The 19,337-nt window shown below is 38.5% G+C and overlaps 1 protein-coding gene and 1 pseudogene across 4 annotated transcripts in view; one reads left to right on the forward strand and one right to left on the reverse strand.

The window, feature by feature from the left end:
* AGO3 (argonaute RISC catalytic component 3) overlaps window positions 1-19,337 on the forward strand; it is a 121,147-nt gene that overhangs the window by 8,027 nt on the left and 93,783 nt on the right. For 3 of the 4 annotated variants that reach the window (XM_032650009.1, XM_032650025.1, XM_032650035.1), the window contains exon 2: window positions 13,092-13,263. In XM_032650009.1, coding sequence (XP_032505900.1) covers window positions 13,092-13,263 — 172 coding nt within the window. Of the gene's footprint in view, window positions 1-13,091; window positions 13,264-14,284; window positions 14,316-19,337 lie in introns of those variants that run through there. The other variant, XM_032650016.1, reaches the window with a different exon arrangement.
* LOC116762715 lies at window positions 15,457-15,941 on the reverse strand (annotated as a pseudogene).

Genomic DNA, 19,337 nt, shown 5'->3' on the forward strand with positions numbered 1-19,337 from the left:
CAGCCGCTCCGCGGCACGTGGGATCCTCCCGGACAGGGGCACGAACCCGTGTTCCCTGCATCGGCAGGTGGACTCTCAACCACTGCGCCACCAGGGAACCCCAGGGTATTCTTTTTGAACTTACTGCAGCCAGGTTTTTGTCCCTAGAACTTCACTGAAATTGCTTTTATCTAAGTCAACAAAGAATTTGTTAAACCCAGTGGTCAGTTCCCAAATCTTAATTTTATTTGTCTCTTCAACTTCATTTGATTACTTTGCTTCCTTCTAGACATTCCTTTTCCACTTGGCTTCCTGGCCACCACATTCTCCAGGTCCTCCTCCAACCTTATTGGCTATCACTTTTCTGCTTCCTTGCTGTTTCATCTTCATCTCCCCAATCTCTAAACATTGGGAGTTTCCCAGAGCTTATTAGTATTCTTCTGTATCCTGCCACAGTCAGGGTGATCTCCTCTGGTCCAGTGGTTTCAAATATCACTAATATGCCAAGGGCACTCATAGCTACATTTCCAGCCTGGACCTCTCCCTTGAACTCCACACCCATCTAACTACCTACTAGATGCCTACTTGTACAGAAACCTTGACGTTAACATGTCCTAAAAATCCTCTTGATTTCTCCTCAAAGCTTTCTGTTATTCCTGAGTCTTTCCTGTCTCAGTAAGTGCATTTCCAATTCTTTTAGTTGCTTAGACCAAAAAGCTTTGAGAACTCTTTTCTCTCATACCCCACACCTAATCCATTAGCAGTTCCCATTAGGTCTACCATCTAAATATTTTCCACATTGACCTCATTCCCATAGCTGCTACCACCCCTGCCCTAGCCAACATTAGCTTTTGCGTGGAAAGTCGACTAGCCTACTAACTGGTCTCCCTGCTTGTACTTTTACATATAATTTTTCATACAGCAGCTAGAGTGATTGTTTAAAAAAAGTTTAAGTGAGATCATAATGCTTCTTGATTCAGAACCCTTTGTTGGTTTCTCATGTCTCAGAATAAAATCCAAAGACCTCATCATGGCTTGCAAATCCTATAAGATCTGATCTCCCAGCATCTTTCTGACCTCATCTCCTACCGTTCTCTCTGCTCCAGGCACAGTGGTCTCCTTGCTGTTCATCAAACACCAAGCAAACTTCTGCTTTTTCCTTTATACTTGATTTTTCCTTGCCTGGAATGTTCTTTCAGCTGTCTACATGACTTTTTCTTTCACTTCTGTTTTATGCCTACTTGTCACCTTTTCAAAGAGGTCTTCTTTGACAAACCTATCTAATATGGCTAACTACCCCCCCCCACACACACACATTTTCTATCCCCGTAACCTATCTTATTTTTTTAAAAATAAATTTATTTATTTATTTTTATTTTGGGCTGCATTGGGTCTTTGTTGCTGTGCGCGGGCTAAGCGGCGAGTGGGGGCTACTCTTCATTGTGGTGCCCGTGCTTCTCATTGGGTGGCTTCTCTTGTTGAAGAGCACGGGCTCTAGGTGCACGGGCTTCAGTAGTTGTGGCTCATGGGCTCTAGAGCACAGGCTCAGTAGTTGTGGCGCACAGGCTTAGTTGCTCCGCGGCATGTGGGATCTTCCCAGAGCAGGGCTCAAACCCGTGTCCCCTGCATTGGCAGGTGGATTCTTAACCACTGTGCCACCAGGGAAACCCTAACCTATCTTATTGTTTTATAGCAGTTATTACTACCTAATTGGCAAAAGAGAAATACAATATAATCTGACCCACACCCCTATAAAACCTTCATGAGGACCAGGTCTTTATTGTTATTATTAAAATTATTATTCACTTGAACAATGTTTCGCACTTAGGATACAGTAAATATTTGTGGGGCTTTTTTGTTTGTTTGTTTTTTGTGATACGCGGGCCTCTCACTGTTGTGGCCTCTCCTGTTGCGGAGCACAGGCTCCGTACGCGCAGGCTCAGCGGCCATGGCTCACAGGCCCAGCCGCTTCGCGGCATGTGGGATCTTCCCGGACCCGGGCACGAACCCACGTCCCCTGCATCGGCAAGCGGACTCTCAACCACTGCGCCACCAGGGAAGCCCTACAGTAAATATTTGAACACATTTACGAGTCAATGAATGATAGATTTTCAGCACGTGTTAGTTTGTAGTAGTATAGTGTACTGATTAAAAGCCCAGGCTCTGAAATCAGACTACCTGTTTGCAAATCCTAGCTTTGCCACTTTCTGTGAACATGTTTTTTAATCTCCTTGTGCTTCAGTTTCCTCAGTATAATATAGTACCTGCCTCAAAAGTTATGTTGTAAGAAATCACCAAATGTATATCAGATATGTAATACTCAATACATGTTAGCTGTTATTGTTGTTGTAATTTTGGGTTATCCCCGAGTATATTGTGAACTACTTAAGCAAAGTAACTGACTTATTAATTAATCCATGTATCTATAAAACCTCGAACATAATAATTGTTCAATAAATAGAATAGATAAATGACTTTTTATGTTTTTGATTTTTAAAAAATTGTCTATGGGGGCAGTGAATTTCAGAAGAGAATGGGGGTTATAGAAAAATGAAGCATTATTATTAAGCCAATCCTGATAGTCATCACATGTAAATAAAACAGCAGAAAGTTATTTTTTTAAACACATAAAAGGTTTTTTAAAATTGTAATGCCTAATGCTAGAGAGGGCATAGGAGAGAAATCTGGTGATAGTAATGCATTTATATGCCAGTTTGGTAGTAAATACCAAGAGTCAGAAACATGTTTCTGTTCCTATCCTTTGACCTGGTAGGTCTCTTTCTGAAATTTATCTGAAGGAAAAAATTCTATATGCCACTTTCCCTCTGTAGCTCCCCCAAATAAAACAGTAGATGCTTGATGCAGAGAAATTCACTTAGCATAGTTGTGTGAAATGTTGTAGCTGTTTATTTATATTAATATTTATTGAAGAGCTACTACTTTTTTTAATGGCTTCTGTGCCAGGCACATCTAGAATGTATAGGTCATTTTATCTCATTTTTAAAATAAGGTAACTGAATGTACCTCAACATAACAGAGGCCATATATGACAAAGCCCACAGCTAGTATCATACTCAGTGGTGAAAAGCTGAAAGCTTTTCCTCTGAGATCAGGAGCAAGACAAGAAGCCTCCTCTCAACACTTTTATTCAAATAGTGCTGGAAGTCCTAGCCAGAACAGTTAGGCAGGAAAAAGAAAGAAAAGGCATCTGAATTGGAATGGAAGGAGTAAAATTGTCTCTGTTTGCAGATGACATGCTATTATATATAGAAAACCCTAAAGACTGCATGAAAAACTATAAGAAGTAATAAATGAATTTAGTAGAGTTGCGGGATACAAAATCAATATACAAAATCTATTGCATTTCTGGACTTCCCTGGTGGTCCAGTGGTTAAGAATCCACCTTCCAGTGCAGAGGACGCAGGTTTGATCCCTGGTCGGGGAACTAAGATCCCACACACCGTGGGGCACCTGAGCCCGCGCGCCGCAACTACTGAGTCCGTGCGCTTTAGAGCCCATGTGCCACAACTAGAGAGCCCACGTGCTGCAACTGCTGAGTCCGCATGCTCTGGAACCTGCGTGCCACAACTAGAGAAGCCCATGCAGCACAACGAAAGATCCCACATGCCTCAACGAAGATCCTGCATGCCGCAACTAAGACCCGATGCAGCCAAATAAATAAATAAATTTATAACAAAAAAGCCAAAATCTACTGCATTTCTATACACTAACAACTAAATATCAAAAGGATAAATTTTTTAAAAGTCCCATTTATGGTAGCATCAAAAACAATAAAATGCTTATGAATAAATTTAACCAAGAAAGTCAAAGATCTAGGGGCTTCCCTGGTGGCGCAGTGGTTGAGAGTCCGCCTGCCAATGCAGGGGACACGGGTTCATGCCCCGGTCCGGGAAGATCCCACATGCCGCGGAGCAGCTGGGCCCGTGAGCCATGGCCAATGAGCCCGCGCGTCCAGAGCCTGTGCTCTGCAATGGGAGAGGCCACAACAGTGAGAGGCCCGCAGACCGCCAAAAAAAAAAAAAAAAAAAAGAAAAAGAAAGTCAAAGATCTGCACATTGAAAACTATAAGACATTGATGAAAGCAATCAAAGAAGACACAAATATATGGAAGGATATCCTGTGCTCATGTATTGGAAGAATTAATATTGTTTAAATGTCCACACTACCCAAAGTGATCTACAGATTCAGTGCAGTCCCTATCAAAATTGCAATGGCCAAAAAAAAAAAAAAAAGAAAGAAATTGCAATGGCATTTTCTACAGAAATAGAAAAAACAATCCTAAAATTTATGTGGAACCACAAAAGACCCCCAATAGCCAAAGCAGTCTTGAGAAGGATGAGCAAAGAAAACTTCCTGATTTCAAACTATTTTATAAAGTTATGTCAAAACAGTGTGGTATTGGCATAAGAATAGGCACATAGATCAATGTGAGCCCAGAAATAAACCCATGCATGTATGGTCAGTTAGTTTTTGACAAAGGAGCAAAGACTATACAGTGGGTAAAGGATAGTCTCTTCAATAAATGGTGTTGGGTAAACTGGATAGCCATATGCAAAAGAATGAAACTAGACCCCAACTTATACCATGTATAGAAATTTAAATGGATCAAAGACTTTAACAGAAGACCTGAAACCATAAAACTAGAAGAAAACAGCACATGAGCTCCTTGACATTGGTCTTGGCAATGATTTTTAAAATTTAATAGCAAAAGCAAAGGCAACAAAAGCAAAAATAAAGAGGTGAGACTCCATCAAATTAAAAGGCTTCTGCTCAGCAAAGGAAACCATTGACAAAATTAAAAGGAAACTTATAGAATGGGAGAAAATATTTGCAAACCACATACCTGATATGGGGTTAGTATCCAAAATATACAAGAAACTCTTACAACTCAGTAGCAAAAAAAACCAACTCAGTTAAAAAATGGGCAAAGGGCGGAGCAGCTAAGCCTGTGCACCACAACCACTGAGCCTGCGCTCTAGGGCCCGCGAACCACAATTACTGAGCCCACGTGCCACAACTACTAAAGCCCACGCGCCTAGAGCCTGAGCTCTGCAACAAGAGAAGCCACTGCAATGAGAAGCCCGCTCACCGCAACGAAGAGTAGCCCCCGCTCGCAGCAACTAGAGAAAGCCTGCACAGCAACGAGGACCCAACAATGAAGACCCAATGCAGCCATAAATAAATAGATAGATAGATAAATTTATTAAAAAAATAAAATGGGCAAAGGACCTGAATAGACATTTTTCCAAAGAAGACATACAAATGGCCAACTGGTACATAAAAGGTGCTCAGCATCACCAGTCATCATGGAAATGCAAATCAAAACCACAGTGAGATATAACCTCATACCTGTTAGGATGACTTTTATCAAAAAGACAAGATGATAAATGCTGTTGAGAGTGTGGAGAAAAGAGAAGCCTTATACACTGTTGGTGGGAACATAAACTGGTACGGCCACGATGGAAAACTGTATGGAGGTTCCTCAAGAAATTAAAAATAGAGCCACCATATGTTCCTTTACCAGGGGGGAAGGGTGGAGGGGAGAGATAGATTGAGAGTTTGGGATTGACATGTACACACCGCTGTATTTAAAATAGATAACCAACAAGGACCTACTGTATAGCACAGGGAACTCTGCACAATATTCTGTAATAACCTAGATGGGGAAAGAATTTGAAAGAAATAGACACATGTATATGTATAACTGAATCACTTTACTGTTCACGTGAAGCTAACACAACATTGTTAATCAACTATACTCCAATATTTAAAAAAAAAAAAAAGAATAGGGCTACCATATATTCCAGCAATCCCACTTCTGGATATATATCCGAAGGAAACGAAACCATTATCTTGAAGAGATATCTGTACTCTAATGTTCATTGCAGCATTCACAGTAGCCAGGGTATGGAGACTATCTTAAGTATCCATCAGCGGATGAATGAATCAAGAAAATGTGATATGTGTGTACACACACACACACACACACACACACATATGCACATAGTGGAATATTACTTAGCCTTAAAAAAAGAAGGGAATCCTGTTATTTCTGACAACATGGATGAGCCTGGAGGGCACTATGCTAAGTATAATAAGACAAAGACAAATACTACATGGTATCACTTATATGTGGAATCTAAAAAAAAAAGTCAAACTGAGAAACAGTAGAAAAATGGTTGCCAGGGAGTGGGGGAAATAGGGAAAAGTTGGTACAAGGGTACAAACTTTGAGCTATAAAATAAATAAGGTCTGAGGATCCAATGTATAACACAGTGACTATAGTTGATAATACTCTGTTGTATAATTGAAATTTGCTGAGAGAGTAGAACTTAAATGTTCTAAGTCCCCCCTCATCCCCCAAAAAAGGTGAATATGTGGAGTGATGAATGAGTTAATTAACTTGACGGGGAGAATCTTTTCACAGTGCACAGGTATGTCAAATCATTGTGTTGTGCAGTCTAAATATCATTTTAAAAAATACACTACCAAATGTAAAATAGATAGCTAGTGGGAAGCAGCCGCATAGCACAGGGAGATCAGCTCTGTGCTTTGTGACCACCTAGAGGGGTGGGATAGGGAGGGTGGGAGGGAGACGCAAGAGGGAGGAGACATGGGGATATATGTATATGTAAAGCTGATTCACTTTGTTATAAAGCAGAAACTAACACACCATTGTACAGCAGTTATACTCCAATAAAGATGTTAAAAAAAAAAAGATCCCACATATAAGTGAAAATAATAATAATAATAGGCAACTGAGTCTTAGAGGCTGTGACTTTCCCCTGGTCATTAGATCTGGAATTTGAACTCAGGTTTGAGACCATACTTCAGTTGAAGTAATTAATATAATTACTCCTTTTATCAGTTAAGAGTTTTAGTTGCAAATAACAGCAATCCAACAGAAACTAATTTAAGCAAAAGGGGTTTATTGGCTCATGGAACGCAAGGCAGGTTGAATAGCAAGCAATAGGAAGAACCGGTTTGTGGCTGAGCTTGCATCTGGAGCAGGTGGAACTAGTAACTCATGGTATCAGACTACTCCATCTCTTATTTTGATTTCTATTTGTAGCTCTCTACTTGTAGCTTCCATTTTCTCTCACTGTTGATTGGCTTTTTCTACACATCAGAACACCTGATCTCCAACAGCTATTATATCTCACAGCTTTAGTCCCTGAAGAGGAAATACCTGATTGTTGTTTAGGTCCCAAGTTAAAACCAAAAAAAATTCCCAGGGAAAAGGCTTATTACTTTCTCTTGGTTCTGGTGTCCATCCCTAGATGAGTCAGTTGTGGTGTCAGCTTCACGTAAGAACATATCAGTTGCTGGTATTCATGTAGTACGTGAGAGTGTGTGTAGTTTTCAAGAGAATAGCCAGTAGGTGGAGGAAAAGGGTGGGGTTGTGTTTAGCATACAGTCCTGTGAATATCCACTACAACTGCTTATGTTTCACTATTTATAATAGTGAAACATTGGAAGCAAGCTAAATATTCTTGAGTGGAACCTGGTCAGTTTTACTTCATCAACTTAATGTATTATTACATAACCATTAAAATTATGAATATGAAGACCTTAGTAATACAGATATGCTTATGAGGCTATGTTAAGTGGGAACAGAATATAACATTTTATATACAGTGTGTTTGCTACTGTGAAACTTGAAAATGTAATGGAAGGGATTCAGATTACTCAAACAAATTTATGAGGTAGTGTGACAGAGGGTCACTGTGCTCCACAGTCTGGTCCCTAGCTTTGCAGATCCTGATGCTTGGTTTTGCCAGGCATCCAGAGCTGATCATCACCTTGAGGGACCGATTGATGCTAACCAAGTTCACAAGAAACTAATATATAAGTCATAATGCCAATTTAATTATTTACAAAGAAAAATACTATTTCCAGAGCATAAAGAAGATTCATGTTGACTAGTCAGCGACTTATCTCCCTCCGGCCATCTATATGGGTATACAGACAGTAATCAGAAGGTTGCTTTGTAATCGTGGAATCAGAACAAGGGACTTAATATGATGTGCTCTTTAGTATTAGGGATAGAAATATGAGTCACTCATAAACTCTGTCCTGAGGTCACTCAATTTGTAAGAAAATGCAGGTAGTTAAATAGCTATAGAATTTTCTCCGTGTGGAGTAGACAGATTATTTTATTAGGCTCAGAACTTCCACTAAAGAAAACTAAAAAATCTGGATAAGATGGAGCAAAATGCCTTCTTAAGAGGATGGAATAATTAAGAATAGGTTACTGAAAATCAGACATTCTGTATCACAACCACTAGTTGGGAGACTATTTCCCTTTATTTTATTTTTATAAATTTATTTATTTATTTTTGGGCTGCGTTGGGTCTTCTTTGCTGAGCATGGGCTTTCTCTAGTTGTGGCGAGCAGGGGCTACTCTTTGTGCAAGCTTCTCGTTGCGGTGGCTTCCGTTGTTGAGCACGGGCTCTAGGCGTGCGGGTTTCAGTAGTTGTGACACGTGGGCTCAGTAGTTGTGGCACACGGGCTTAGTTGTTCCGAGGCATGTGGGATCTTCCCAGACCAGGGATCAAACCCGTGTCCCCTGCATTGGCAGGCGGATTCTTAACCACTGCGCCACCAGGGAAGTACCCCCTGAGTTAATTTTTTTTTTTTTTTTTTTAATTTATTTTTGGCTGCGTTGGGTCTTCGTTGCTGCATGTGGGCTTTTCTCTAGTTGTGTCAGGCGGGGACTACTCTCTGTTGCGGTGCGTGGGCTTCTCACTGCGGTGGCTTCTCTTGTTGTGGAGCACAGGCTCTAAGGACGCAGGCTTCGGCAGTTGCGGAGCACGGGCTCAGTAGTTGTGGCTTGCAGGCTCTAGAGCGCAGGCTCAGGAGTTGTGGCGCACGGACTTAGTTGCTCCGCGGCATGTGGGATCTTCCCGGACCAGGGCTTGATCCCGTGTCCCCTGCATTGACAGGCGGGTTCTTAACCACTGCGCCACCAGGGAAGCCCTGAGTTAATTTTTGAAAAATGTTTTAAGTCTGTGTCCAGATTCTTTTTTTTTTTTTCCCCTTTAGCATGTGGATATCCATCCACTTGTTTATCAGCACCATTGCTTGAAAAGACTCCTTTTTCCGTTGAATTGCCTTTGCTCCTTTGTCAAAGATCAGTTGACTTGTGGTTCAATTTTGGGGCTGTGTATTCCTCTGATGTATTTTTCTATTCTTTGACAAAACCCCACACTGTCGCGATTATTGTAGCCTTATACGTTAGCACCAAAAAAAGAAAAGAAAGAAATACTTAGGTATAAATCTAACAAAATACGTACGAGATCTATGTGAGGAAAACTACAAAACTCTGGTTTAAAAAAATCAAAGAAATCAAAGAAAATCTAAATAAATAGAGATATTTTATTATACATGGATAGGAAGACTCAGTATAAAGATGTCAGCTCTTCTCAACTTGATTTATATACTTAGCACAATTCCAAGCAAAATCCCAGCAAGTTATTTTGTGGATATTGACAAACTGATTGTAAAGTTTATAGGGAAAGGCAAAATACCCAGAACAGCTACATGATATTAAAGGAGATTAAAGTCAGAGAACTGATTGACAGTACCTGATTTCAAAACTTACTGTAAAATATCATAATCGAGACAGTGTATTATTGACAAAAGGATAAACAAATATATCAGTGGAACACAATAGAGAGCAGAGCAGAATGGGTTCCAATCCCAGTTCTGCTACTTACTAGCTATGAAATTTTAGGCAAATCATTTCAGTTTTCCTCATCTATAAAATCATTATGAAGTTTGGGGTTCCATTTGTTTATTTTTGCTTTTATTTCTATTGCCTTGGGAGACTGACCTAAGAAAACGTTGGTATGATTTATAATCAAACTTATAAGGTTTTGCACAGCAAAGGAAACCATAAACAAAATGCAAAGGCATCCTACGGACTGGGAGAAAAATATGTACAAGTGATGCGACCGACAGGGCTTAATTTCCAAAATATACAAACAGCTCCTACAATTCAATGACAAAAAAACCCATTAAAAAAGGTGGGCAGAAGACCTAAATAGACATTTCTACAAAGAAGACATAAAGATGGCCAACAGGAACATGAAAAGATGTTCCACATCGCTAATTATTAGAAAAATGAAAATCAAAACTACAGTGAGAGGGCTTCCCTGGTGGCGCAGTGGTTGAGAGTCCGCCTGCCGATGCAGGGGACATGGGCTCGTGCCCCGGTCCGGGAAGATCCCACATGCCGCAGAGCGGCTGGGCCCGTGAGCCGTGGCCGCTGGGCCTGCTCGTCTGGAGCCTGTGCTCCGCAACAGGAGAGGCCACAACAGTGAGAGGCCCACGTACCGCCAAAAAAAAAAAAAAAAAACTACAGTGAGGTATCACCTCACACCAGTCAGAATGACCATCATCAAATTTACAAATAATAAATGCTGGAGGGTGTGTGGAGAAAAAGGAACCCTCCTACACTGTTGGTGGGAATGTAAATTGGTACAGTTACTATGGAAAACAGTATGGAGGTTCCTCAAAAAACTAAAAATAGAGTTGTCATATGATCCAGCAATCCCACTCCTGGGCATATACTCAGACAAAACTGTAATTCGAAAAGATACATGCACCCCTGTGTTCATAGCAGCACTATTTACAATAGCCAAGACATGGAAACAGCCTAAATGTCCATCAACAGATGAATGGATAAAGAAGATGTGGTATATGTACAGAATGGAATATTACTCAGCCATTAAAAAGAATGAAATAATGCCATTTGCAACAACATGGATGGACCTAGAGATTATCATACTAAGCAAAGTAAGTCAGAAAGAGAAAGACTATACTATATGATATCACTTATATGTGGAATCTAAAATACAACACAAATGAACATATCTATGAAAGACAAACAGACTACAGACAGAACAGATTTGTGGTTGCCAAGGGAGAGGCTGGGTTGGGGAGGGAAGGACTTGGAGTTTGGGATTAGCAGATGTAAACTATTATATATCAGATGGATAAACAACAAGGTCCTACTGTATAGCACAGGGAACGATATTCAATATCCTGTGATAAACCACATTGGAAAAGAATATGAAAAAGAATATATATGTATAACTGAGTCACTTTGCTGTACAGCAGAAATTAAACACAACAATGTAAATCAACTATACTTCAATAGTTAAAAAAAAAAATTATTGCAAGGTTTGGTAAGAGCTTGATAAATTTTATCTGTTGTTCATGTTCTGATTTTATCCTGACAGGATTCATAAGAAAGAGGCAGATTAGGTATTATTTCCATTTTATAGATCAGGAAATAGAATTTCAGGGCTATTAATATTTAACAAAGGTCAAGTGGTTAGATAAATGGCAGAGCCAGAACTATGACCTAGTCTAGAATTATTCATTATTACCTATCTCAGTTTAGGATAGCAGGAAAGATTATGCCCTCAGAAAAGATCTTACAAATATATGAAAACAAAATTTAAAAATAAGTGATGCAGGTGGCACTTCAATATACTTTGATCCACAGTGAAGAAAAGTTGTTAATTATCTTTTTTCCTGTTCTCTGGAAGAATTTGTTTAAGATTAGTATTATTTCTTTCCTTAAATGTTTGGTATATTTCTCTAGTGAAGTCATCTGGATCTGGAATTTTTTAGTGTGTGCATGTGTGTGAATATTTTTAATTGTGGACTTAATTTTTTCAGATAGTTACAGGACTTTTCAGATATTTTAAATGTACATTTATTTAGATAATATTTACTAACTGAATTTATTGTTTGAATTTTGTTTAACAAAGCTACAACATTTTGAGCTTCAAAAACTTAATGCTAGATATCACCTACGGTTTGTTTTTTTCTTAACTGTGATAAAATATATATAACATTAAATTTGCTATCTTAGCAATTTTTAAGTGTACAATTTAGTAGTAGTTAAGTACATACACATTGTTGTGCAACCAATCGCCAGAACTCTTTTCATTTTGCAAAACTGAAACTATACTCATTAAGCAACAATTCCTTTTTCTACCTTTTCCCCCAGCCCCTGGCAACCGCCCTTCTACTTTGTCTCTATGAATATGACTACTCTAGGTATTAATAAGTGGAATCATACAGTGTCTTTTTGTTACTGGCTTATTTCACTTAGCATGACCTCTACAAGGTTCATCTATGTTGTAGCATGTGTCAGGATTTCCTTCCTTTTTAAGGCTGATTGATGTCCCATTATAGGTATATACCAGATTTTCTTTATCCATTCATGCGTCAGTGGACACTTGGGTTGCTTCCACCTTTCGTCTGTTGTGAATAGTACTGCTATGAGCATAGGTGTATAATTATCTTTTCAATACCCTGCTTTCAATTCTTTTGGGTTTATACCCAGAAGTAGATCATGGATCTACTAGATCGTATGGTAATTCTATTTTTAATGTTTTGAGGAACCACTGTACTGTTTTCCAAAACAGCTGCACCATTTTACATTTTATTTTATTTGAAAAGAGAACTTTTCAAATTTTATACGCTTCTGTGTACCAGTAAGCTGTATCTTTCTAGGACTTAGTCTATTTCATCAAACTTTCAAATTTATTAACAATGTTTGTAATATCTTCTGTATCTGTAGTGATACTGATACTTTTTTTTCTGTTTATATTGGTCATTTAAGCCTTTTTTTCTTCTGTTATAAAAGTCACTGGAATTTATCAATTTTAGTTATCTTTTCAAATAATTGAGTTTGTTGTTCCTTTTTATTGTATATTGTTTTTATTTTGTTCATCTGCTCTTACCCTTCTTTAAGTTTACTTTGCTATTGGTTGCATACATTTTAGATACGATTTGTGCTTTGTTTATGCTCACCTGGGTTTGTGTGCTCCTTTCTACCCCTTCCAAAACAATTTTCCAGAGGTACCCAGTTTTTGTTTCTTTGTATGTTTGTTTTAATGAGGAAAGTAAAGTGGGGTGAAAGAAATTGGTGTTAGAAACCATGTCATCTTTCAGCACTAGGCTTCAAGCATTATCAGCTGTACTTAAAATTCTAACTTACTCTGGTTGACAAGATTATTAAATGCAGCTTGTAAGAGTGTGTCTCTCTTTTTTTTCCCCTTCCCTGGCAGGACCCGTTGGGGCCCAGCCCCTACTCATGGTGCCCAGAAGACCTGGCTATGGCACCATGGGCAAACCCATTAAGTTGCTGGCTAACTGTTTTCAAGTTGAAATTCCAAAGATTGATGTCTACCTCTATGAGGTAGATATTAAACCAGACAAGTGTCCTAGGAGAGTGAACAGGTAAGAATTCAGAGATCTTTTGCTTTTGGTATTTGTCTTTGCTTTAGAAATTATGTTTATCTTGTATATCTAAATAGCAATGATAATGTCTAACAGTTTGACCAAGAACAGATGGTAATTTGCTTTGAAATTGACTATACTTCAGAGGTGTGATGATGGGAAAAATCTACAAACAGCCTTGAAATTTTTCCATTATAACATAAATTCATATGTTTTCTCTGTGATAATAGAAAAGGTGCAGGTCATTTTTATGTGCTCTTGAAATCAGACTGAGCATTTTTTCCTTTGCTATTAGGTAATATTTATCGGTGCTTTCTTTTTTCTCCCCACCCCACCTCCACCTTATTTACCCCTTTCGTGATGTTCCCTTTAAGATGATGGTGGTTGTCATGGTTTCATGCCTTCTGTTCTCCTGATCCTCAACTCCTAACTGTTCCCTACTCTTTTATAGGAACAAGTATGTATGATATATAAAGATTTATCAATCTGCTTTCAATAAGCTTCTTTCACCTCCCCCAAATACTATGGATATGGATGTGGTTTAGATAATACAGGAACAGAAAAGGAATTTATGACGTGATGTATACCACAAAGGAGGGTTTTAAAAAAAAAAATGACTTATGGACAAAATATTTAGAAAACAATGATGTTCAACTTAGCCTTTTAGTTTGTACTATCAAATACCCCAGCCTTTTCTTACTCAGTAAGTATTATTATTAAGAGCCTTCATTTAAAACGTAGATTCATTGCTGTCAAGAAATTTGTAATTTAGTAGAAGAAGAGATAAGACACATAAGAAATATGACGTGAATGAGCACTAAGAGACTTTTTAAAAACATATAAAAGAAAGCCATCATATGAGTGTTATAATTAACATGTAATAAAGAGTTCTTTCTGAGGTCAGGAAGCAAGTTGTGGAGTATTACAAGTGGAGGAATCTTAAAATATCAACTAATCTGATGCCTTTTTGTTTTTTTTTTCCTGATACCTTTTTTGTAGCTGAAATCCAGAAAGGTTGAGAGGCTTACTCAACAACATTTCTAATAGCAAAGGTGAGACCAGCACTCCAGAATCCTGACCTGATAGTCATTAAGAAATATTTGTAAAGCAAGAAGGAAAGGAATTGGGCTAATCTAAACAGTTGGTAGAACTGCAGATCATGTAATAAAGAGAACACTTTTTTTTTTTCTTAAGATGGGGCAGCAGTAATAAAGGTACAGCAATTGAGAAGAACCAGGTTTAGTGAGCCTAAGCCAGGCTTAAGGGGGAGGTTCTGGTCAGGTACTACAGTAAGCTACCATCTGTGAGTACATGACTTCCTAATCTTGCTGTAGCCTCCACCTCTTTCCTGAGCTTCAGACTTGACACCTGAATATCTATAAAGTGCTTCAAACACAGGTCAAAACAACTTATTCTCTCAATCGCCATCCCCACACTCCGCTCATACTACTATATTCTTTTCCTCTACCTAAATTCCCAAACTAGACCTTCCTTTTCCTCCTGTTGGTTATCAAGTCCTATTGCTTCTGTTTCAGAAATTATTCCCTAATTTGGCCTCTCTCCATCCATACTGCTACCACCTTGGTTTCAGACCCTTATTTGTTATCTAGACTATTGTAATGATCTTCAAATTGGTCTCCCCTAACATTTCTTTCTCTCCCCATTCTCGATAAGTATCCATACTTCTGGCGTAGTTATTCTTTTAAATAAGAAATCTGATTATATCACTCCCCTACTTTAAAATGTATTCAGCTCCCTATTGCCTACAGAATAATATCCCAAATTTAGTATAGCATACCTTTCTTAGTTTGGCTCTAACCTTTATCTTTTTTCATATTCTGCAACTCCTACCTGGAATGCCTTCTCTGCCCTTACCTAGAGCAAACTTCTATTATTTTTCAAGACAAACCTTTTGAGCTCCATAGTCAGATAGTAGTTCGTTCTTTTTTTCTTTTTCTTTTTTACAAATAATATTTGGCAGTTTATTAACCAGTGGAGTATATTGCACAACAAATTACCTCACATCTTTCAGGAAGAAAAACAACTAAATTTGAAAAGTAAAGACATCACCCACTGAATTCGGACACAGTTAAAATGTGCTTTAAATATTTCTTTGGGAGAAGGGACACAACACTTCTACTCAATTAAGAGAAACATATGTACAGTCCAGGTCTTCTGTTTTCTTTACGCCCATCATGCCATGAATTCATAGGTAGTGGGTTCCAACAGTTCAGGCTCCTTTCCACTGGTTCTCATGAAGTGTGCTTCTCTGGGTGGAGCAGGCTGGCGCTTCAGCTGAACCCAAGTACCTTTCTCTTTGGCTTCCTTCTTTTTCTGATCGTTTTCCTTCACACATTTCAGAAAGCTGTCTTGGCTCTTAGAGTGCTTATTGTGCTTGATAGGCACATTAATTCTCTTGGCAAGAATCTTGCCCTTAACTTGTTTGTTTACAACGATGCCAACATTGTGCTAGGTAACACTGTAGACTCTTCCAGTTTTGCCATGGTAACATTTGTGGGGCATTGCTTATGGAACAGTGCCCATTCGCTTGACATCTACAATATCACTTTCTTCTTGATTCGCATGTATGTGGCCAAAGGAACAACTCCGTGTTTTCTAAAAGACCTAGAGAACATATAGCAAGTACCCCTCCTCCTTCCCTTTGTGTTGGTCATTTTGGTGAATTATTGGAAGATGGTGGTTCCAACCGAAAGGCCAGATGGTGGTTCATTCTACTATGACCTTGTAGTACTTGGTTGGTGTACACTTTCATTACAGTATTTTTAGTGCGTTATTTGTTACCCTCTTCTCTCAGTATAACCTCTTCATGAAAAGTAATATTCTTTATCATCATCTTTGTAGCCCTGATCTTAGCTCAATGATTGGCACATAATAAATACTCAGTAAAATGAATGAAATGCTTATAAAAGTAAAATGGGATGAGTGTGTTGGTAGGAGACAGGAAAGAGAACTGGACATTATAGAGGGCTTTGTATGCCTAGATATGGATTTTCAGTTCCCTACCCTTCTCTCCTAGGATATATAGGTTAGTCTTTATGTTAGTGTCCTTCTCTTTTGTCTGTCTTTGGGCTTACAGGGACCAACTGTCTCATGCTGCACTCTCAAATTCCCTTTTTCTTGTTTCTCAAAACGGGGGTGTTAATGTGTAAATTTGAATGAAGGATAATTCTGACCTTTCTGGTAGATGTTTACATTTTTAAAAGGCATTTATTAATCTAAGGAAGTCTCTTAACTGATAGAATGTCTAAGGCAGATATTTCTTAGCTGAATTCCTTATTATTGCCTCTTCACCTTGCCCTGCCTGAAAAAATTGCCCCTAACTTTAGCAGTATATAGTGAAGAATTCTTATACGTTATTTATTGAATAGGAAAATTATATGACGAAAATTTTAGAAAAACAAAATCACTTGAAGCCAAAATGGGATGGAATTGAGGAAGTGGTAGGAGTTGGAGGCTTGGGACTTAGAGGGATGTCAACTGAAATTTTTTTTAATATTTCAGATGAGTTATGAGGGACTAGGGCATTGGCAATAACATTGGGTAAAAAAGAACAAAATTGTTTATTAGATTTGTTCTTTTTCCTACCTTTTTTTTTGGTAGAGGAATAATCACGTGTTATATGTGTGTATATGAAGTTGCGTACCATAGAGTTTCACATGTAGATGCTCAACATGTTGGTTAAGTTTGGGAAGAAAATGTATATAATAAATTAGTGTGGTAAATTCTGGTTTTAACTTACAGTCCTTTTGGCATCCCTAATTGTATTTCATCTTTATGTTGCTTTGTCTTCTTACGTTATTTGTCAGTAGGAGTAAAGGATCTGCAATTTAGATGTTCCCAAATGGAAATTTTTTTTATCGTGTACCTTTTATTTGAGTTTTGATAGGAGCTATAGGACTTCCTTGGGACTCTAAAATTGGTGTTAACCAACTTTATACTTTGTTAATAATATTGATTTAATTTTATGTCAACATGCACAAAACTTATTCCCTTTATTTTCTTCAAAAGCCTAGCTTTTGTCTTCACTTTTTGCAATATTGTGTAATTAGTTAAAATTGTTGGTGGGCTTCCTAAATTGGTTCAGTTCTTACACTTCAACAACTAGAATTCTAGAAGTTAGAAGAAACTAAATAGAACTTTACAATTCCTTTTCAATATGAACTAAACAGTTATGGGCCAAAATGCAGCAGTATTTAAATCAACACATATGAGGTTTCTCTTGTCCATATGCCACATGCTCAAATATTTGGCACTGTGGCATTAATCATAATAGTGGAATGATGTATTGCAGCCAAACAAGTTTCCACTTTAGTCAGAAGAGTTTTTTTGGACAAAATATCCAGGAAATGCTTGTGAATCATCTTGTGAGTCAATTTTTCTACTTTAGACTTTCTGTCTGTTGCCTTTTTTATCCTTTCCTCACTTCTTTGGGGAGTGTGTGTCTATGTGTTTCTTTTTTTCCCAATTTAATGATTTGATTATAAAATCATCATTAGTTAAAAGAGCATGTAAAGCAGATTTCAGATGTTTTTTGTTTTTTTTTAACAAGTGAATGGTCTTAAAAATTAATTTCTAGAAATATTATGACCTAAAGTATAAAATCTGTAACTTGAGATTTTTATGCTAGTTTGTCCAGCTAACTAAATATATATGAGGATAAACCATGAATAGACTGTTCCATATTTATTCAAAATTGTTAAATAGTGAAATAGATGGGGAAAGTTGTGTACGCAGCATGATTATAAATATAAGATCTCCTTGCATAAAGATTTGAAGGAATGTTGAAATAGTTGGTAATAGATTGTGATCGAAGTTTTTGGTTTAATTTTCTTTTACAAATTAAGCATTATCTTATAGTCATTGTACTAGTATGATTGCTGTTACTATTCTATTATGATTAATGACATAGTGCTGAGTGTGCATAGTGCATATGGATGTAATGTAATTCTAATGATTGAATCTTAGAAGGAAAAAATCTATATTGATATGATTTTGGCTTTTAAATAGAAATAGCAAGTCAGAGTGTTTGAAGAAACTCTCTTCTACTGTTATTAGGAATATTATTGGCATAGTGTAATAACAGGGTAGTGTGCCAAGAAAGGGATATTCTTTTTTTTCTTTTTAACACATTGGGTTTTTTTGTTTGTTTGTTTTCTTTTCTTTTCTTTGGCTGCTTTGAGTCTTCGTTGCGGTGCGTGGGCTTCTCACTGCAGTGGCTTCTCTTGTTGCAGAGCACGGCCTCTAGGCGCGCGGGCTCAGTAGTTGTGGCTCGTGGGCTTAGTTGCTCCACGACACGTGGGATCTTCCCAGACTAGGGATCAAACCCGTGTCCCCTGCATTGGCAGGTGGACTCTCAACCACTGCGCAACCAGGGAAGTACAGGACATTCTTTTTTTAAATAACATCCTTATTGGTATAAAATTCACATACTACACTATTCACTCATTTAAAGTGTGCAAGTCAGTGGCATTTAGTATGTTCACAGTGTACAACTGTGAACACTGTGGACAACTGTCACTGCAGTCATACTTTAGAACATTTTGTCCTCCACCAAAGAAATCCCATACTCACTAGCAGTCACTCCCCATTGCCTCCCTCCCTGCAGTCCCTGCCCAACACTAATCTACTCTCTGTCTCTGTAGATTTGCCTTTTCTGGACATTTAAATATAAATAGAATCATACAATATGTGGCCTTCTGTGTGACCGACCTCTTTCATGTCACGTTTTTTTTTTTTTGTGGTATGCAGGCCTCTCACTGATGTGGCCTCTCCCGTTGCGGAGCACAGGCTCCGGACACACAGGCTCAGCGGCCATGGCTCACGGGCCCAGCCGCTCCGCGGCATGTGGGATCTTCCCGGACCGGGGCACGAACCCGTGTCCCTTGCATCGGCAGGCGGACTCTGAACCACTGCGCCACCAGGGAAGCCCCATTTCACGTTTTTTTTTTGCTTTTTTCTTTTTTACGGTACGCGGGTCTCTCACTGTTGTGGCCTCTCCGTTGCGGAGCACAGGCTCCGGACGCGCAGGCTCAGCGGCCATGGCTCACGGGCCC

Source organism: Phocoena sinus, chromosome 1 (genome assembly GCF_008692025.1).
Source record: "Phocoena sinus isolate mPhoSin1 chromosome 1, mPhoSin1.pri, whole genome shotgun sequence".
In the NCBI taxonomy this organism is placed as follows: Eukaryota; Metazoa; Chordata; class Mammalia; order Artiodactyla; family Phocoenidae; genus Phocoena; species Phocoena sinus.